This window comes from Salvia miltiorrhiza, chromosome 1 (genome assembly GCF_028751815.1).
Source record: "Salvia miltiorrhiza cultivar Shanhuang (shh) chromosome 1, IMPLAD_Smil_shh, whole genome shotgun sequence".
NCBI classification, from domain to species: Eukaryota; Viridiplantae; Streptophyta; class Magnoliopsida; order Lamiales; family Lamiaceae; genus Salvia; species Salvia miltiorrhiza.
The window spans coordinates 77,332,795-77,354,067 of record NC_080387.1 but is presented as its reverse complement, the minus strand read 5'-3'; the positions used below and the strand labels follow the sequence as shown (position 1 = coordinate 77,354,067).

Below are 21,273 nucleotides of genomic sequence, written 5' to 3'. Positions count from 1 at the left end.
ATCACAAAACTCAAATTTGAAAACATTAAATTTTCAACCTTATATAAAGTGTAATGATAATTATAGTTATCAAACAATTAAAAATTATTTGATAAAATTAGCATCACTTATTATTATTATTATTATTATTATTATTATTATTATTATTATTATTATTATTATTATTATTATTATTATTATCATCATCATCATCATCGAGTATTACACGTCATAATAAATAAAAAAAATATTTTCATGCACAAACATAAATAAAAATTCATATTTGAAATTATATTTTTAATATAAATAACTAATTATTAATCAAAAAAGTTATATTAAAATTAATACAAAAAAAATAATTTAAAAAAGAGTTATATAATGAACCAAATATTTTTTTTTTTTTTTTTTTGATCGGGCAAAGTCATGTTAGATGTTAGTAATTAGTTCCCCATCTACTCCAAGAACCACCTTATCTCTCCATTCACCAAATCCACCTTATATCTCCAATCTCCAATTCGCTCCCAAAAGGGATCGAACCCGGGTCACTTCACTTAAGTGAGGATCCGGTGGCCAGTGGGCTAAGCCCCCTGGTTTTTCATTCACCTATGCTACATTCTAAACCATTTTAATATAAAAAATATGTAAAACGCAAAATGTGATATCTATTTATTTTCCCTTTAAAAATACAAAAATAAAAATAAATACATATATCGAAAAAATATATATATAGAAGACAAAAAGTACGCATGTCATTAAGGAAAGAAGATTAGAAAAAAACATTAAAGAGAGTAGAGAGGAAGGATAAAAAAATTATTTTAAAATTTTAAATTATCATAACTTATTCATTTTAAATTTATTTTTTATGATTTTGAAATTTTAAAAGGTATAAAATTTATATGAAATCGTAACAAAAAAAATTACAATATATCTATGAAATCATACTTAAACATGCTATGCACAAAAAAAAGACGATAAAACCGAAAAATAAAAGAAAATATTAAAATAAAATAATATCTAAATGAAAAGGAAATAAGTGAAGGATATAACGAAAACAAATATAATAAATCAAATGAAAATAGATCATCAAAGAAAAAGAAGTAAAATAAGAGAGAGGAGAGAGAAAACAATTTAGTTTAAAACTTTAAATTCTAATATCTTTATTATCTTAAATCTATTTTATATTTATTATATATCAAATTAAAGCTATAATAAATTACAGTTAATCTTATGATCTTTAGTTTAATATGCATATTGAATATTTTATCATTAATCATATTATATGATTTTAAAAAAGAAAGAAAAAAAAGTAGAAGATAAAAGAAAAGAAGAAAAGAAGTTCGAATTGGAAATAAAACCTCTCCACCGCATATATAGCAAAAGTTAGTGAAAATATACTTTAATAACTAAAATTTAAAAAATAACTACTATAATTTTAAATTATGGCGAAAAAAATAGTCGTTAAACTGCTCTTTTATATAATACTAGTATTTTCCCTCGTGCAATGCACGAAAATAATTTTGTATATATATATAATAAGATATATATACTATATATATATATATTAAATAGTAAATCAATTATAATAGTTATAATATTATAATTGATTTACTATACTCAATTGATTTACTATACTCAATTGATCGTATATTATAATCATAATATTATCTATGCATTGTTTATATAATTGATCGTTAGTTTTTATAATATATTAGTGGATTTATTTGAATTTTTTGAATGGGTTAATGTGTAAGTGAGATAGTGGGGTGAGTGGGATATAATTTATTTGTAACCTTCATATTGAATATATTTTCAAAATTGCCATTCAAATCAATTTCAAATTGATTTGAAATCAATTTCTAATTGAAAACTGATGTTTTAATATAGTATAGATATAGATGATGGGTCGATTCCTGCTATTTTAGCTATATTGGCTAAATTAAGCAACATATTTCCCCACTATTACATTACATGCGCGCATCATACCTTTTGCTTCAGGTCAAGCAGAATTATCAAAATACCCTTCACCTCCGGTGGAATTCCTCCTCCACTGAGGGGTGGTTGAGGTCAAGTGTTGGAAAGTGTTTTACGGGACGAGAGAGAGAGAGAGACGCGTGTCACGAAATTATTAACACGACTTTAACGTGTCCATTATGTAGAGGACGACACTGCTACTTTACCAAAAAATTTGAAAGCTATTCGTTTTAATAATTGCTACTCATTCACCACCTTATTCTAGCCTCCTTACTAAAATGCGCCTGTCTGCGGTGTTCTCCACGTATTACTATTATTATTTTAGTTATTAGAGTATAAATTCTTTAATTGTAGATCAATTCTAATCTTTAATACGAATTTTAAAAAATAAGTATAAAAAAATATATCAATTTATTAATTACCGTAACTTTAATTTGAATTCGAATGTTTATTAAAAACAACATCATGGATACATTATCTCAAAGTTATAATTTATTTTAATAAATAATTATTTATCTGTTCAAATTGAACAGATATCAAGCTATGATGTCGAAATTAAGATCAATTTTGTTCTATTTGCTGATAAAGTCATTTAAAAGATGGAAATTTTAAAATTTTATTTGGATTTAATTTATATAATTAATTTCACAGTTAATTCATTTAAATTTAAGAGTGAATTGATCCAATGTCGTTCTAATTGGGTCAAAAATATGATTCGTGTTAAAATCACCGATCAATAAATTAATATATTTATGCATCAATAATCTTAAACCTTTTAAATTATCGATCTATTTTAATTAATGTATAAATTTTGGATGCAGTGACGTTCCTAATTACGGGGTACCGATAATAGATTATTAAAACGCAATTTGTAAAAAGGAAGGAGCGTGCCTATACATACTAAGGCGCACGTTAACAAACACTACTACTAAATAGAGCTTTTTAATCTATAAAATGAATATTCTGGTTGAGCTTAGCAGCAGAGAGTGGTTCAACTTCGATGATGCATCCACGGGCGGTGGCTCACGCCACCCGCAGCGCCGCCTCTCAATGGTTAATTTCTGCCGCTTTTTACGTCTGTAAATTACATATGCATACAAAAATAACGTTATCGCGTGTTGAAACGTCGTCTATATTGCCGGAAAGATTTAATTTCTGCTCCAAATTATGTGAATGATATGCTGCAATTTGTTCAGTACAGGAAAAATGGAAGAAATCAATTAATAATATTGCCATTTTAAGTTTCATGTTTTCTTTCTTGTTTCTATTTTATTGTCAGCCTTCATCATTTTCGCTTTATTTCATATCTTCTGCTAATTAGTTAAATATTTGGTTTCTTTGGTTTGATAAGAGGGGAGTGGTGCTGATTTTTAGTAGTTTCTTCATCAAATTCATGAACTTGGTTCGTTTTTTCTGGATGCGATTGGTCGTGTGTTGTTAATTTTGGTCTTTTTTTGGGTATGTAATTAATTAATATATAGGGGGGGGGGGGGGGGGGGGCTTTGTTTATATGTATAATAATATAAATATAAATTTAAATTATAAATTTAAATCACGCGTTATGTTTACGTGGACACATAAATTGCGACCGGTAAAAGATGTCTGGTAAGATAAAATGTGGAGGGGTATTATTTTCCCACAAATATCATACGTCAGGGGCCGGGGCCGTGAGAGCGCGATCACGGTCTTGCTAGTGGCACCTTTGCGTTCCATGGCGTGCTCGCGTTGGCTGGTCGTGTTGAAGCAATTAATTTTATATGCATATTTGTGTTACAATATATGTATATTTGTGTTTAACTATATACATGTTATGTTTAGCAATTTGCATATTTTTTTAATCACATAAGGCTAGTATCAGGGGTTGTTCGCGCCAAATGATAATAACATCAAAGTAATATATTTGTGTTTAACAAAATACATATTTTTGTTCAATATTATGAATATTAAAATAGCAAAAAAAAAAAAAAACTTGTGCACGTCTAGTGAAGGCGCAGTCATGCCCATGGTGCACAACCGCGGCCCTTCGTTTAGGGAGCAGTTGCGCCCCCAATTTTTACGAAACAATAATACCCCTCTTTTGTCTTTTGCTCTAAAATGTCCTTATTTACCACATGTTATCCTTTTATGTATTCACGGGTGTAAAATGTGTAGTTCATAATTGAATTTATATATTCTCTAAGAAGGGTTCTATCAAATCCCTATACTGTGTATATGTATATGTGTGTGTGTGTGTTTTGGCCGTATGTTATTAAATCCTTCAATTTCAATCAAGAATAATGAATGGGACCAATGTAGAAAATTTAAATTGTATGTATCCACCACATTTTATATTTACTAGTATAATCGGTCTTTTATACTTTCTTCCTCCATGAAAGGTCTTAGTTTGTCACTTTCTTCTGTCTATAAAAATATATTCAAACTTTTTTTTGTCATTCATGACCCAAAATTTTTAATTGGGTAAATATCATGAAAACCCCTGAAGTATACTTGCTTTATCAAAAATACCATGAAACTTTCAAAATGTTCTCTAAACCCTTAAACTATCAGGTTTTTATCAAATATATCCAACATCTATTTTTCGGTTACAAAAACCGTGATGTGGCTCGCCAGATGCCACAATGAAATTTATATTCTATTTTTTTTAAAATGCAATGGCAAAAACGACGTCGTTTCGTACCATATAATTTAAAAAAAATCACTCTGAAATTTAAAATTCACTACTATCATGTTTGAAATTCACGCTAATCACCTATAATTAGGGATAGACACGATAGAATATGGTACGAAACGAAGTCATTTTTTCTGTGTCATTTTAAAAAAATAGAATATAAATTACATTGTGGCATCCGACGAGCCACGTCACGTTTCTGGTAATCGAAAAATAGTTGCAGGATATATTTGATAAAAACCTGATAGTTTGAGAGTTTAGAGAACATTTCAAAAGTTTCAGGGTATTTTTGATAAAGTGAATATAGTTCAGAGGTTTTCATGATATTTACCCTTTTTAATTTATGGGGTCCTTTCTCTCATTAATTCCCTGTACTTTAAAAAAAAAAATTGTGGAATATTTTTTTACTCACTAAATAAACAACTATTTTTTCCTAAAATTCTCGTCGTCTTCTCTTAAGACTATTTTCGTGAATGGATGGAGTAATTAACTGAAATTTTGGAATGGTACGTAGATAACTGTTGGTTTGATCTGGTATATAGGGATTGGCTTACTATGACATTATTTATTTATTTTTGTAAAGTTTTACGAAAGAATTTTCTAAGATGCACCAAGAAGAAGATGAAGTAATTGGGATTGACAAGACGGATTTGAGTCGAGGAAGCACATCTCGAAAGAGGTAGTAGTATTATTTTTGTGTAGAAAATGGTACATACTCCATCATAGCATATTTACACTCGATTCTTGAAATCTACGAGGATATAGGCAAAATAGCTTAACTAAGCGTTTATTATGAGGAATATGATAAATTGATAAAATATAAAATTATTTTTTTTTGATCAATAAAAAATTCATTAAAAAACTGGGGTGGTACTAAAAATATAAAATTATTTAATTCAAAGTAATTTGAAATATTTTTATAAATTTATCAAATCATCTATAATTTATAATATATGCTCTCTTCGTCCCATAAAAACATATACAGTTTTCATTTTTCGTTCGTCCCATAAAAACATGCATAGTCCATTTATAGTAATAATTCTTCCACTAAACATCACAATCAATGTGGGCCCATCACAATACACTTTACATGATTTCTTAAAACTCGTACCATCTCATATTGAAATTAATTTCAAAATTGAGTAGCAAATTTGTGATTATAATAAAATTAAAATTTATTTGTAAATTATATATTTTTATTTACTTTTTTCATTGATTTCTTATTTTTCTATTTTATTTCTTTTCTAAAATTATGAAATTTGTCTAATTATAGAATATTTGATATCTATATCAAATTAAAGATAATGACAAGAGCTTTAATTTGATATATATTATGTAAATATTGAATTTCAAATGTAAAAGGTATATTTATTTAAATATTAGTAAAATTTAAGAAAATTTTATTTCCTTTCTCCTTTTTTTGAATAAATCTTTTTTTTTTCATTTTTTCTATTAACATATATTAATTTCTCAATTGTTTCTTTCTTTTTTTTTAAATATTAATTTTTATTATTGCGAATTCGTCATTATTTTTTATTTTTCTAGCCCACCTCAATATATATATATATATATATATATATATATATATATATGAAAATAAAAAATCTATACTTTGATTGAAAAAAAGTCCATATATATCTATAAATAAATCTCGGTTTACTTAATATTTTTTTGGTGTTTGGAGACAGGTTACGAGGGCATTGAAGATTATATGTGGGTATAGTGGTTGGTGAATAATTATAATCATTGCAACGGCGGAGCCCAGCATTATGGATATCATATAACCGGAGGCAAGTCATTTTGGCTAATATTATGTTATCATTATTATAATTTATGAGTGATATTTGTAATTAAATATAGTTACAATGATTTATTTTCCATTGGGAAATTTTCGAAAGAGCTAGTTTCATGCTCATTATGTGCATATACCGAAAAGATGGTGAGACGTCGACGTCGGTGTACAATTTCATTTGGATGGATTTTTACTGCTGTGGATCATCGATTTAATTCTCCTAAGTTTTATTTTACTCTTGTTAGATCAATGTGTTGATCTTTGAGCTACCTGTATGTTCAACATTAAAATTTGATTCTTCAAGAAATCGACTGGGATCAGTTTCGTTTATCTATTTGAAGAATATTCAATTGATGCACAGATCAATTTGTGTTTCGATTGTCAATTAATTAGTTGACGATTAATGCGGTCAAATTTAAACGAATCATTATGGGGTGCCTCGTTGCATTAATTAATTTTTTTTTTGATAAGGAAAGTAAATATTATAGAACGAAAAGGCACCAGTAGTACCAAGAAGATTACAAAATCATCGGTGGTTCATCATTCGACATCCACCTATGAATCCCAACTCCATCGTTAACAAATCCAAAAATTCTACCCCAACTCCACACTCTAGCTTTGATTTCTCCAAACAAGTTTGCACTCTCCCATCTTTTGTTCTCAAATCTACTCTCATTACGCATTTTCCAAATAAGCCAAGTAGTACAACACCAAAGAGCCATCAAGAGCTTCTTATTTCTTTTCCGGCCACTCAAACTAGTAAAGAACTGAAAGTGCGAGGACACGTCATATGGCTGCGCCATGCTAACTCCGAGCCATTGAAAGATTGCTTCCCATACCTTTGAGGTCTTTGGACAGTGGATCAACAAGTGGTTCGTGGATTCCTGCCGATGAAAACAGGCGTTACATCCCACCTCAACTTCACACAACATCACATTTCTTCTCGAGAGATTGTCACACGTCGGAATTCTGTTCTTCAAAATTCTCCATGCGGTAAGCTTGACTTTGTTTGGAATAGGGATCTTCCACACCTTCGTACTCATATCAGTTTCCTCCACCGTCTCCGTAGTCTCGTTTGCTTGATCTTTAATAGCTTCATAAGCGGACTTGGTTGTAAAGCCTCTCTCAATGTCGCCACTCCATGTCCATCCGTCCTTGTTACCTGCACACAGATTAGTACCAGAAACAAGGCTAAGCAACTCCGAAACTCCTTCCCTCTCTCTGTCAAATAGCTCTCTTCTCCACCTTAAATCCCAACACCATCCATTATCAGTCCATTCCCCAACTTCACAGATTGCAACTTCTTTATTAGCACTCAACTGAAAAAGTCTAGGAAAAGTAAACTTCAACGGCTTTTGTCCAACCCACCACTGACTCCAGAATTTAAAGGTCTTCCCATCCCCCACCTTTGGCTTCAAATTTTGAACAAACCAAAAATTGCTCGCCCCACCCGCCGCCGAAACGATCTTCGGCCACCACCCATCTCTAAATCTACCTTTCCCCGCGTTTTCCAGACCTGTCTCTCCCCACTCAACCTCACCATAAATGGACCTAACAATTTTAGCCCAAAGCATGTCCCTTCCAGTAAGGTACCGCCACAACCATTTAACGACAAGTGCCTGATTAAACCACTCAATATTTTTAAGCCCCAAGCCTCCTTCATCTTTTGAAGCACAAAGCACCTTCCATTTCACCCAAGCAATCGCACTTTTACTAGAACCCCCTCCCCACAGAAAATTACCAAGTAAAGCATTTAGAGAACTCACAATTGATTTTGGTAAACAGGTAAAAGAGAGCTGGTAAATCGGTATAGATTGAAGCACTGCCTTCATCAAGGTCACTCGGCCCGCGAGAGAGAACTTCCCATTTTTCCACGAATCGATTTTCTTTCTCACCTTTTCAACCAAGTATTTCCAATCAGCAACCTTTTTGCCCTTGCTACCCACTTTAATACCGAGGTAATTGAAAGGTAAGGAGCCTACATCACAACCCAAAACAGCCGCCATCCTCTCGATCTTATCCTCCTCGACCCCAACTCCGAAGAGACAACATTTTTTGAAATTCACAGCAAGCCCTGACAGTAGCTGGAACACTCTGAGAATCCTTTTAACTGCCACTGCATTTCTTTCATCATCCTCCATCAAGAAGACCGTATCATCGGCGTATTGGAGGTGCGGAATTGAAATGAAATCATTTCCTACCTTTACCGGGTTAATCAGCTCCTTCTCAACAGCTCTCGTGATCAAAGAGTGGAGCCCCTCCGCTGCAATAAGAAAGAGAAATGGGGAAAGCGGATCCCCCTGCCGTAATCCTCTTTCTAAACACACCTCACCAGATGGAGATCCATTCACCAAAATATTCGTCGTCGCCGAGGAGATACAACCTCGGATCCATTTCCTCCATAATGGTACAAAATCCATTCTTTCAAGCATTAAATCCAAGAAATCCCACTCGACGGAGTCATATGCTTTCGCGAAATCCACCTTGAAGATAATCCTCCCTTTTCTCTTCTTAGTAGCCTCCGCGATTGCTTCATTTAGAACCACGACCCCATCAAGGATGTAACGGCCGCCAATGAAAGCACTCTGATTATCCGAAATAACTGAATCCATGACCTGTTTCATCCTATTCGCCAAAACCTTCGCAATGACTTTGTAGAGGCTACAAATAAGTGAAATAGGCCTAAACTCCTCAAGTGAGCAAGCTCCTTCTTTTTTAGGAATGAGAACGATGAATGAAGAGTTACATCCCCGAGGGATTTTGCCATTGGTGTGAAATTCAGTCATCACCTTTAAAAAATCTTTCTTGATAATCTCCCATGACGCTTTCCAGAACTTGAGGTTAAAACCATCCGGTCCTGGGCTCTTGTCACCGTCACAGCTCCAAATGGCCTCTTTAATTTCTGATTCTGAAAATTTTTTGATCAGCTCCGCATTATTCTCTGCAGAAACTCGCCGAGCAGTGAAATCTCCCGGTATCATAGGTAGGACGCGCGGCGTCTTCTTGAAGTGATTCTCGAAGAACGTTTTGACGTTCTCCTTAATGTTCTTTGGATCCTCGATCCAGTAGCCCCCAACATCAAGCCCTGCAATTTCATTCTTCTTTCTTCTCCCAACAATTGCTTTGTGATAAAAACTAGTATTCAGATCGCCCTCCTTGACCCATTTGACTTTCGCCTTTTGTTGGAGAAGACTACATTTTTCTTTGGATTTAAGGAAAATCTTTGCTCGTAATTCATTTCTCCTGATTGTCTCACTCTCCTCAAGACCAAAGGTGTCATCAAAAATGTCCAGCTCCTGAAGTTCATCCTTAAGATCTGTCAATCCGTGCTCAATGTTGCCATAAATCCTCAGATTCCACTCTTTCAACGCACTCTTCACCAATTTCAATTTCTCTTTGAACACAAAGCAGCTCCATCCTTCAATTTTAGCTTCATCCCAAGATTTCCTTACCAACGCGTAAAAATCTGGGTGGGAGAGCCAAGAATTGAGGAACCTAAAAGGTTTGGGTCCCCAGTTCTTGGTTTTTGTAGTCAGGAAGATCGGACAATGATCCGACACTGATCTCTGAAGCCCCCTTCCGACTGTGTCCGGCCATTCCTGCATCCATTTCTCGTTGACCATAAATCTGTCTAGTTTGCTCTTACATCCTCCACCAGGTTGATACCACGTAAACTTTCTCCCCTGTGTTCTGATTTCCAGCAGATTACTTTGCCTAATAAAAGTGTCAAAAGACCTTGCATCTGCTTGATTAAAGACAGCACCTTTCCCCACCCTTTCTCCCGGATCACGCACTGCGTTGAAATCGCCAAGAAAACACAGGCAAGAGTCTTTGTTTTGAAGAGCAATGAGCTGTAATGTATCCCACAAAGATTCCTTTTCGGTGGTTCCCATGGGCGCATACACATTAACAAAACAACAATGCAGGTCTCCTTGTAGCCAAATCCCATTAACAATAACAGCCCCCGTCACGTTCCATTTACTAGTTGCCACAAACTTATCCTTACTCCAGACCGATAGTATTCCACCCGATCTGCCTTCTGACTCCCTCACAGCCCAATCAAAATTACTCCTCCCCCACCACTTATCACACATTGAGGAACAGAAAATTTCCATTTTGGTTTCCTGAACAAAACAAAAATCTAAAGCATTTTTCCTAACCAATTCTCCGATATCACTCTGTTTAATGGAACTCCCCAAGCCTCTAATGTTGTAAGATAAAATATTCATTAAAAACCTGTTTCCATATCACCCACGACCTTTGGATGTCCTGCCTTTGCTCTTTGCTCCTTCAATTGCTCGATCATGACCGCGTCTTGGTGATTGCTCGACAAACCCAACTTCTTGGCAAAGAGCCATGTTCTTGTATCTTCATCTCTCTCCGAATTCTCCCAATCCGCCTCAGTAGATCGCGAGCCGCTTCCATTCTTGCCCATCTCACCCTCTGATTCAATATCAGCAATGAAATTGCCCCAAACTTGATGCTGATTTTCGGTTGCTTTTGATTTCTGAATTTTCTTCCTCGAAACTCCTCCTCGTCTGTTCGCCGTTCCTTTCTTAGAAACAACCCCCGCAGTGATAGAATCTGGTACCCTCGAGGATTCGCACTCCTCCCCCTCAAGTTCATTTTGAAATTCCTTCTCTTTCTCGTTTCTACTCCCTTCATTGATCTCTCTACCTCTAGTCTCTGGCTCATTTAAAGGCGATTTATCAGTCCCTTCGGAGGAAACCCGGTGGACTTGGCTTCCTTTATCTGTGTCAGAGTAATGTAAGAACGGGCCATTAGTTTCCACCACCTTCCTCTCGAGTTCCGAGACGCCGTTTTTTTGAGTAACCGCCTATGATTAAAAGTTCAAGTTCGAAACCTTTAAATTTGATTTACAAAGAAAATATTGTAGTATTACTTTTCTCGCAATTTGATGTCGATCAGCTCATGCGTGTTACAACTTCATGTATCCAGGACTTGTCAACATGTGATTGTTTGTAGCTTACGTTACAATTTTATAATTTTGTTGCTAATATGCGACGTGTTTCTTAGTTTTCAATAGGATTCTAGAGGAGTCGACTAACAAGTTCAAGCTCGAGTCAAGCCAAATACTAATAGGTTCGAACTCGATTAGTTTAAATATTTGGATGTTAGAGCTCGATCTGAGCTTCTATTTTGTTAATCGAGCTTGAGTTTGGTTCAAAATTAATTCGAATTCAATTTGGGTGATATTCAATAATGTCGAATTTGAATTTGAGTGCGGTTGTTTAAATGTTCGTATACATGATATTCGAGTTCAAATTCGTTAAAAACTTAGAAATTTTTTATGAATGTTCAAAATGTGCTCTTGATCTTAATTAATACTCCTTTCTATTTTTAATATAAGTTGTTGAAGTGTTTTGCATTTTTTACGTGTATTAACCTAATTTAATGTTAATTTTCACAATAATTACCGATAAATTTAATTGAAAAAAAATAAAAGAAGTATGAATGGAAAGAAAGAAGTTTGATTGAGAAAAGAAAAGAAGAAGTATGAATAGGATGAGAAGAAGCCAGCCGTAAACATGAGACAATTAACAAAGGCTAATAAATAAGGTTAATTTTGGTAAATATATCTAAAAAGTCATATAAAACAACATTAATGAAAATCATCAAGAAGTCATATATTGAGGACGATAGGGAGTATGTTATTTGAGCTCGATTTATTTAAGGCTTGTGCACTAATTTGATTGAAGGCTCAATTGAAAGTTCGTGAAATTATTTTTACTCAAAATAAACATGCTATTATGTGATTGTATTTCCTTAACAGGAATAAACTAAAATTCATCTTTCACAATGTCCGGGGACTTCTTAAGTTCTAACACTTTAGTAGCAAGGCCATGCTTGATCCTCCATTGATGATTAATTTTGGCATTTTTAAAGTTGAGAGATTATTTTCCAGAGCCTGGAAGTTGTTCTTTTTTCTTTGAGGAATGAGCCTAAAAGTTTTCAATGACATAAATTTGGCTATTTTCTAGTAGATGCATAAACCTATTTTTTAATTATGTAAAAATGGTAGCTTGAATTTTATTGCTCTGTACATAAAAAAAAGTTATTTATAGATTGTATAGATAAGGCATGTGCTAAAAAATAACAATACTGAAAGAATTGTAAGAAGTTATTGGAGTGTATTTTAACAATTACTATTTCATCACCTACAATCATTTTAATTCATTCCCGACTTGTTATGTTCTTCTAAATTCACCACAATCGAAGTATTCTGATCACCTCAAGCTTGTTTCTTGTTTCCCATTTGTGGCATTCAAATGAATATGTTTATTTGATGTTGACGTCTTCTATGTTTAAGATAAGAATATAAAAAGACAACATATTAACATATTAACAAAGAAGAAATAATGCAATGGTTAAGTCTATCGAATGAGTGATCACATACACATCCCCAAATTAAATTCAAATATCATAGAATGAAATACCAATGAAAATAAGCACATGAAATTTCATCTACGAAAAATCAGAACTTTTAGAATCCTAATACAGTAGCCATATCATTTACTTTTGATTTCCTTTTATTATGTCATTAAGAGAGTTGAACATAATGGGGTTTCTTTTCTTTGTCTCTAGAGAGGATAAATAAAGCATTTCAAATTACATGGGTAAGGGTCTCGTGAGATGTTATATATTTATGTATTTTGAATTTTCTTAATAAAATAACATGTTCAACAATATTAAAAGTTGGATTATATATTGTTAAGAAACTCTCGACTTCAGAAATTTTGGCTAGGGAAGTAACTACTGAAATGGGAAGCAATCAAAATTCTTGTTATGGTTTATCTGGGAACTTAAGTATCAAGTTGTATATATTATTGGTATAATGTCTTAAGGAAAAATAATTTAGGCCAACGCCAAACCTGACAGTAAATTGCTTAAATTCCTGTTACAGCTTCTCAAATACGTTCATCGTCTCACGACATCCTCATATATAAGAATATTATCATTTGATTTCATACAGAATAAAAAACTTCTTCATTAAACAAAGTCAAGTATTCCACAAGTCTATATATTCACAGTGCGCAATTCTGACCAAAAATTCATCATTAAACGAAGTAAAGTCTTCGAAAAGTCTATATATTCGTGGTGCGCAGTTCTGACCAAATCTTATCCTCTGAAAATAATTTATATGAGTAAATCCAACTAAAAAAATTATTTAGATTATGCACGAGCAATCATAATCTCACCGAAAGAGAATGGTACGCGAATATATGCTAGAATTCCAGTTACGAGTATCCATAACCAAACCAATTGACAATAAGATTTTTTTAGGCAAAACACATTGTAAAGTCCTCATACTTTGACTTTTTATTTCATCGAGTCCTTCTAGATTTTTTTGTTTCATTTGATCCTTATACTTTTATATTAGATTTGATTAGATCCTTTTTTAACAGATCCATTTAATAAGTTAACTTTTCTGTTAAATATATACCATTTCATTATTAAATTAAGTTCCACATCATCATACCTCTTCTAAAACATAAAAAAAATCCACATCATATCTTCCATATCATATTCTAATAAAAGATTTTGATAAATTATTATCAAAATACTTAATTATTCCAAACACATGCCTCTCTATAAACAAAAAGAAAAGAAAACCTATACGTAGATATGGCAATCGCTGTATGTCATTTTCTGAGCCTAATGATTTCTGGTTCATAATTAACGAGAAATTTTGTCATAGAGCAAACAATTCATAGGTATGTTTAGTGTATTGTTTATGCTCTTGATATAGAATATTTATGATCAGTGCTTGGTATCTTGAGAGGTTATTTACAATAAAAAATTTAGATAATAAACCTTAATTAGCTCCAAGCTTTCGACCATAATACATTATAACTGACAATTAATGCAATGCAGACAACAATTTTGTCCTTAAGTTTTCTCTTACGCAGTGTACATAGATGAGCTTGTAGCCGTTGAAATAAAAGTCTCTATTTTTAACGCATGAACATCGTCTTCTGCCACCAGTTTGGAATTTCATCGAACAGGTTGTGTGCGTTGTAGCTAGTTGTGGTTTGGCTCGATTTCATCGTGTTAAAAGACTGGAAGAGAAGAATTTATATGATCAAATCATGTATCACTGGAATAAAAGTGATATCATGAGTCTCCCAAGACAAAAAGTTTGATGTTTTCTTAGAATTGAATGTTTGATGTTTCTGATGAGTTTCTCACAGCAAACTTAATTTGTTTATCTTCCAATTCCTTTAAAATATAATGTGGAATAAGTTAGAGTCATCATTTAATAATAATTAATGAAGTGAACAACTTAAATAATACTAATATTGAAGTGGTATATATTTAACAGAAAAATTAACTGACCAAATGAATATGTTAAAAAAGAATCTACTAATATAGAATATAAATGTATAAGGATCAAATAAAACACTTCTTAAAAAATCAACTATTATGGTCACAGTTTCACATAACCACATATAAGAGCACCCGCAGTGGTGCCCCGATAGGGGGTCTCGAGTCACCCCGCATATCGGGTCGCCCGCTGCAACCGAAGGCGCCTCGATGGGGTCCCGATAGAACAGGGCAGCTCCGATAGAATTTTGGCCAGGCGCGTGTTTTAAAAAAAAAATCAAATTAGAATGAATTTGACCGTTGCTGCTTTTCTTTTGTTTCATATTCACGGATCACGGTCATTCGACCGTTTGATTTTTTTTTTCCTTTTTTCTCTTCCATAAATTTGCCTATCTTCTTCTTCTTCTTCTTCTTCTTCTTCTTCTTCACCTCTCTTTCATACTCTTATATCTTCTCTTTCAATTTCTCTCCAAAAAAAAATGGATCCATACAATTCCAATTGGTACGACTCAAATTAGATTTCCGACCTCTCCGGCGGAGATGATTATCATCCCAATTTGGCTGATATCAACTTGGAGGAGGAACCTCGTCCAAGCGGTGACGAGGAGCCACCGGCCGCTCACAGTGCGTCGAAGCCCAAAAAAAGAGGGCGGCGGAAGGCTATGGCCTTCAAGGAGAAGGCGCTGGCGAGAGAGCCGAAGGAGGGAAGGGCCACTCGACACACATACACCCTCGAGGAGACGGACCTTATTGTCCGTGTTTGGGCGGAGGTGACGAACGACGTCATCCGGGGTGTCGATAAAAAAGGCGAGGCCTACTGGGGCCGGATTCTCAACCGCGTTAACAGCCTCCTCGACGCCGCCTTCAAGCCCCGCCAAATAAAGGGACACTTCGCCCGAGTGGTGTAATGACCCGACTTTTAATTGAGGATTTAATTCTTCTAATGACTAATATAAGGGTTTATTATGATAAGTAGGGTTCGACATCCATTAATAAAATACGAAATACGGACCTATATGAATTTGATGATTTATATACGTGATGATTTATTTTCATTTTTATTTTTCAATGGATGATACACTCAAAATATATTTTGAGTCCATTAATTTATTATCGAGAATTTAACATTGAAGTGTTAAATATAGATCTTTTAATTGATTGTTAAAGTGAGCCTATGTGATTATTTGATTTATTAAATTGACAAACCCAAATAGATTTTTATGCTTCAATGGGAATTAGGTACGTGTTGTTTATATAAGATTGAGCTTACTTATGTGGATAATTATTAATGTGTTTAGTCTTTAGATATTTTGCTAAATGGGATTAAGAGATACATGGTCATAAATCAACCACCAATCCAATTCTATATCTTTAAAGTCTTCCACAACACTTTACCATTTTCAACCTACGCAGCCCAATTTCTCACAGCCAACTTTAAGAGACTATTATCCTATTCTATATCTTTAAAGACGTCCCCAACACTTCACATTTTTCTTCACTCTCCTTCACACTCAATTTCCGCAGCAAGTTCACAAAGCAACCACACCACCATATTCAACTACTACAAACCATTTTCATCAGCAAGATTTACGAGACAAAAATTCCACAAGCATGCTGAAGAAAGTCCATATTCATACTTATCAAGCTGAAGAGAAAGTCCATGTTCATACTAAAGCTGAAGAATTTTCACGATCCTCACCACCCCATTTTTCTTTTATAACCTACACCATTTTTCACCTAAAAACCCCACCACTTCACCATTTCTAAATTCTGCAGCCTAAGTTTACACAGCAGATTCGCAGATTCAGAGACAACAACATACGCCACATATCTTAAGGTTTTTCTCCTTAAGCTTATTTCAGTTAATCTGTGCAGCGAACCACCAAAGCCACATACAATTTCTTGATATTTCTCTATGTGTTTACAAGATATGGCATACGATCTGAAATTTAGATTTTTAAACTACAAGAAAAGATGTTCAGATGTTATAAGCAATTGATATATATGATATTTACAGTATGAGAATGATATGTGCTAAGAAAAATCCTATGCTATTTTGTGAACTGAATTATGGCTTGAACCCTGCTGTGTGTGTGTGAGTCGAGGTCAGGGGATGGCAGTCGCGGGGCTGCCGGCGGTCGACGGGAGGCGGCGGAGCCACGTGGTGGTTTCCGTTCTGCCATAGAGGAAAAGAGGAGAGGGGATTTCAGATTTTAATTTAAAAAAAAAAAAAAGGGGAAAGATGAGTTTTCAGATTTTTAATTTAGAAAAGGGAAAAAGAAAAGGAGAAGGGAATTAGGGCTTACCCTTGAATTCGACGGACGACGGAGGCGGCGGCTCCTGGCCGTCTGTCCACCGGCGAGAAGAGGACGACGCGGTGGCGCGGCTTACGCCGTGTCTGCGTGCGTGTGTGTGTGTGTGAGTCAGTGCGAAATTGAGAGAAGGTGAGAACGAGCGAAGGGAGGAAAGGTGGTGGCCGTGGTCTTGACGCGGCAGCGGATCTGCCGCGAAGACGACGGAGGCAGCGGCGGCGCACCGCTTTGACGGCGGCGTGCGTCCTGTTTACGGCGGATAGACAGACAGAGGCGAGAGGGTGAGAGAGGACCAGAGGTCAGGGAGAGGAGAGATGCCGAAGAAGGGAGAGCCGCGCCGCTCGCCGGCGGCGACGGACAGATCGTCCGAGAGAGAGAGAGAGAAGAGAAGGGGGGGCTGCTGCGCAGCTGAGTGTGTGCGTGTGTGTTTTGTATGTGTATGTGTGTGTGTGAGAGTGTTTGTTTAAAGAAGAAGAGTAAGTTTGGGCTTTGCCCTAATTATTTTTGGGCCTTGTTTTTATTTTAATTAAGATGGGCTTGGGATGAACTTGGGTTTTTATTTAACTGTTGGGCCGAGACTTGGGCCGATTTTAATAAGTGTGTGGGCCCTTATTTAATTAACAGATGGGCTTCGATTTAAATGTTTGGGCTCGGCCCTTTACAAATAAAAGCTGATGGGCTATTTCATTTAAAAGTTTTGGGCCTATTTTAACTTAATTGCTTGGGCTGTTATTAAACAAAAATTAAATGGATCTAATTTATCTAATTAATTTGGGCTTATATCTATTTAAATTATTTGAGCTTTTAATTATTAAAATTAAATTGAGCTTGATTGATTTAATTATATATTAACCTTTAAATTAATTATTTAAATGGAGTTCATTTGTTTCAAGTATTTTTACAAATGGACTTTAAAATAAAATATTTTGAGTTAAACTCTTATTTAAATTAATTCTTTTCAAATGACTTATTAATATGGATTATTTGAAAATGATTAAATTATTTTAAGTATGAGAAAGAATGATCTATGATGACATAATTTTTTTTATGTAATATTATATGATTTGTTATTAAATGACGGAATATTTAACTTGATGGCGTGAGTAGAACGAGTTATGATTGATGCGCATGATGATGTTCAAATAAACGGTTTCGAACCTAAATGTTAGTTATGTGATAAATGTTTTGAGTTTAAGGTTTTGACGAGATAAGATTAATATGGATGCTAGAACCCTAAAATCATTAAAGGAGATAGTTTAGTTTAGAGACCTATCTTCCTTTCTTACACGACTTTCTTCTCGAACTTATCGACTCTTCGTCAATAAAGGTCCAGACGGGAAGTGAAAGCTAAAGAAGGAGGTAACTCTACGCCCCTAGTGGGAACGGAATGAGGTGGGCTTTCTTAAAACACGTATATAGAGATCCCCTGGATACAGGCCTCTTATACGAAATGAAATGATATAACTGTGATATTTCAAATGATGAATGATTATTATGAAATGAAATGTTTATGGAAATGATTAATTGATGAATGGTTCTTATGAAAGGAAAGGTAAATGTTTATGAAATGATTGTCTGCCAAAAATGTTTATGTTTTATGTATGTATCCTATCTGTGTTGGTTCGCCAACTATAAAGGAAATCGAATTCGGACCCTACGCTAGACGAAGGTTTGCTAGTAAGGGTTAACGTGTACACTCATGGAGACTGTGTGTCGCTTGCGACCGGTCTTGGCGTCCGTGGAAGGAGGCCTCCTTCCCGGCGCGTAAAAGGAACAGATATGGATCATATAGACTGAAAATGGGATGCGCATCCAACTTTATGAAATGAAAGAAAATGTTTAGTAAGCACAGGTCCTTCAAGTAAAACCCTGTGTGTTACTGTTGGCAGTACAATAAATGATATAAAATGTTATATTTCCGGCATATGTTCACTGAGTATTTTTACTCAGCCCTGCATGTTGTTTTCCCTAATGTGCAGGTTGAGCGGGTGATGGAATGGAGTGGAGTTGAGCGGATGTACCTTTTGACATAGAACAATAATGTAACCTTGAGTATACATCTTCATATGTATAACTCACACGTATTTCCGCTGAAAGATACTCTGATTATGATAATGTTTTATTTTAAGTATGATACTCTTTTGTTGAGTAATCCACTTCGACGGGCTTTCCCGAACGAACGTCTTGTATTTGGCCAAGTGATCAGTTATGATCCCAGTGTTATATAATAAATGTCTCTTTTCGTAAAATATTTGATTGTTAAGTAAATGCCCCTTTCTTTCCCCGCTTCTTGATCCCCTTCCCGAGTCATAACCCCGGTTAAGCCATCCTTAGGGATTGCGGGCTGTGACAAGTGGCCCAGAATGTGAAGTAGTGGGAGAATGTTTGGGTGAAGGTTTGCGCGAAGTGGCCTTCCAGCCATTCCGATGACATGCTCCAACAAAAGGCCCAAGTCATGTTCCAAGCAAGGAGCCCAACTAACGGCCCCTTCAACTACTGGAATGCATAGAGGATGCTCCGGATCAATCGGAGGTTCAAGTCCATGTACCTTGAGGGCGACGTCCATTCCTCTAAGTGGACGAAGACGTCGGAGACGGGTGACTTCACTACCTCGGCGTCGGGCCGATTGGAAATAAGGCGGCGAAGGCAGCGGTGAGAGCGGTGAAGGGGAAAGAAAAGGTGACGCAAAGCTCCAGGCCTCCACCCGAATACGTGGAGAGGATGGACAGGTCGGACGAGAACATCAAACAAATGATGGCCGAGGTCGCCAAGTCGAACAAACTCCTGAAGCAGATGCACGACGACCGGATTTTATTCGTGAAGACCGACGACATGAATCCAGAAACCCTCGTCCTCCACAAGTAGCGTTGCGCGAAGATCATCGCTAGGATGAGAGAAGCTGGAGATCTTTAGGATTTTATGTTTTTAGTTTTTAATTAAGTAATTTTAAATTGTGTCTTTATGTTTTTTTTTTAAATGTAATCTTTAGGATTTTTAAAATTAATGAAGTTTAATTTGAAGTAAATTGTGTTATTTAAATTTCTGCAATTAAAATTAAATGAAAAATACAATAATCAAAACTGAAAAAATCAGGTCAGCTATCATGTCATCCCACTGCAGCCTCACTGACCCAATGTGGTCCCCCCTCTATCAGGTCACCCCCCACTACTGATGCTCTAAGAATCGAGCATACGAATTTGTCCTATTCATTCATTAGCCACAACCATTTAATTCTAGCATAGCAATTAACAATATGCCCTACAACACAATTAAAATCGAGCCTACATAAAATTTGAGGGAAAAGCTGTTACTTGAAGATTGAAGAGTGAAGGATGAAGCAAAGGCTGGAGACGGGGCGACGGGGTGGATGCGACATAATTTAAAGTGAAGTAATAAATTTATTCTAAAAATCTAGGTTATAAAGTTTTCATCGTTAAAAAATTATCTAAATGATTGTATATACTTCCAAATTTTGTTCTTTCTAAAGTAGAGCCCTAATCATTCTATATTTATAATTGTAATCTTTCCTAATAGAATACTTATAATGGCAGCGACGATAATGGCAATTTCTAGCCCTACGGCCAAGTGATGCGGTAGGGCAGCCATTAGTGGTGGCCGACGAATAGAAGCAGACAATGTCGATTGCGGGAGAAATCGCTGCTAAAAGGGTTTGAGGAAAGGGGAATGGTGAAGATGGATTTAGTGCGGCGCCAAAGCTTAAGGGCTGATGGCTTAGCAGAAAATGCGACCAATCATCTCTTCCAGATGATGTATACAAATATCTGGGAAGTAATCATACAAAGTATGAGTTAGAAGAAGCAAAATTGTACCGCAAAACAGAGAGAAGAATAAGATAGCACGGCGATCGCCATTGTAGGAAAATTATGATAAATATGCGTGCATTTTGTTGTTGTGGAATTGAACGTTTTTGATGTGTGTGCGATTGCGGCAACGACAACGAGAAACCGGCGCCAAAAGGGTTTGAGGAAAGGATTAGAGCAAGGGAAATGGTGAAGATGGATTGGGCCCTGGAGCTAGAGCATCGGAGGAAATGAGGCTAATCATCTCTTCCGGATGAGATATACAAATATCTGGACAATAAATCATACAAAGTAGGAGTTAGAAGAAACAAAATTGTACCGCAAACAGAGAGAAGAATATAATACGATGACCGCCATTGTAGGAAAATTAGGAGAGACGTGTGT

General features: G+C 35.1%; 1 protein-coding gene and 3 long non-coding RNA genes across 4 annotated transcripts; 2 read left to right on the top strand and 2 right to left on the bottom strand.

Moving 5' to 3' along the window:
- Window positions 1-2,774: 2,774 nt before the first annotated feature.
- Window positions 2,775-6,533, top strand: LOC131006409 (uncharacterized). The gene is made up of 3 exons (XR_009095518.1): window positions 2,775-3,003; window positions 5,202-5,297; window positions 6,307-6,533. It is a non-coding gene; the product is annotated as an uncharacterized LOC131006409 (long non-coding RNA).
- Window positions 6,534-7,568: 1,035 nt separating this feature from the next.
- LOC131014173 (uncharacterized) lies at window positions 7,569-10,504 on the bottom strand. Its single transcript, XM_057942068.1, has 4 exons — window positions 9,607-10,504; window positions 9,200-9,495; window positions 8,862-9,049; window positions 7,569-7,572 (listed from the first exon to the last, which is right to left on the bottom strand). Exons 1-4 carry the CDS (start codon window positions 10,502-10,504, stop codon window positions 7,569-7,571), a joined length of 1,386 nt encoding a protein of 461 aa, XP_057798051.1.
- Window positions 10,505-15,896: 5,392 nt separating this feature from the next.
- On the top strand, window positions 15,897-19,257 carry LOC131006408 (uncharacterized). Its single transcript, XR_009095517.1, has 3 exons — window positions 15,897-16,593; window positions 18,396-18,460; window positions 19,048-19,257. It is a non-coding gene; the product is annotated as an uncharacterized LOC131006408 (long non-coding RNA).
- On the bottom strand, window positions 16,734-17,425 carry LOC131006407 (uncharacterized). Its single transcript, XR_009095516.1, has 2 exons — window positions 17,063-17,425; window positions 16,734-16,932 (listed from the first exon to the last, which is right to left on the bottom strand). It is a non-coding gene; the product is annotated as an uncharacterized LOC131006407 (long non-coding RNA).
- Window positions 19,258-21,273: the final 2,016 nt, after the last annotated feature.

What these genes read in the sequence shown, in the direction of transcription:
- LOC131014173 (XM_057942068.1), bottom strand. Translation starts at nt 10,504, where the DNA reads ATGTGTGATAAGTGGTGGGGGAGGAGTAATTTTGATTGGGCTGTGAGG. An exon ending in CCTTAAATCCAAAGAAAAAT is followed by an intron (nt 9,496 to 9,606) that starts GTAGTCTTCTCC and finishes ATGAAATTGCAG; the next exon opens with GGCTTGATGTTGGGGGCTAC. An exon ending in TCAAGAAAGATTTTTTAAAG is followed by an intron (nt 9,050 to 9,199) that starts GTGATGACTGAA and finishes GTCATTGCGAAG; the next exon opens with GTTTTGGCGAATAGGATGAA.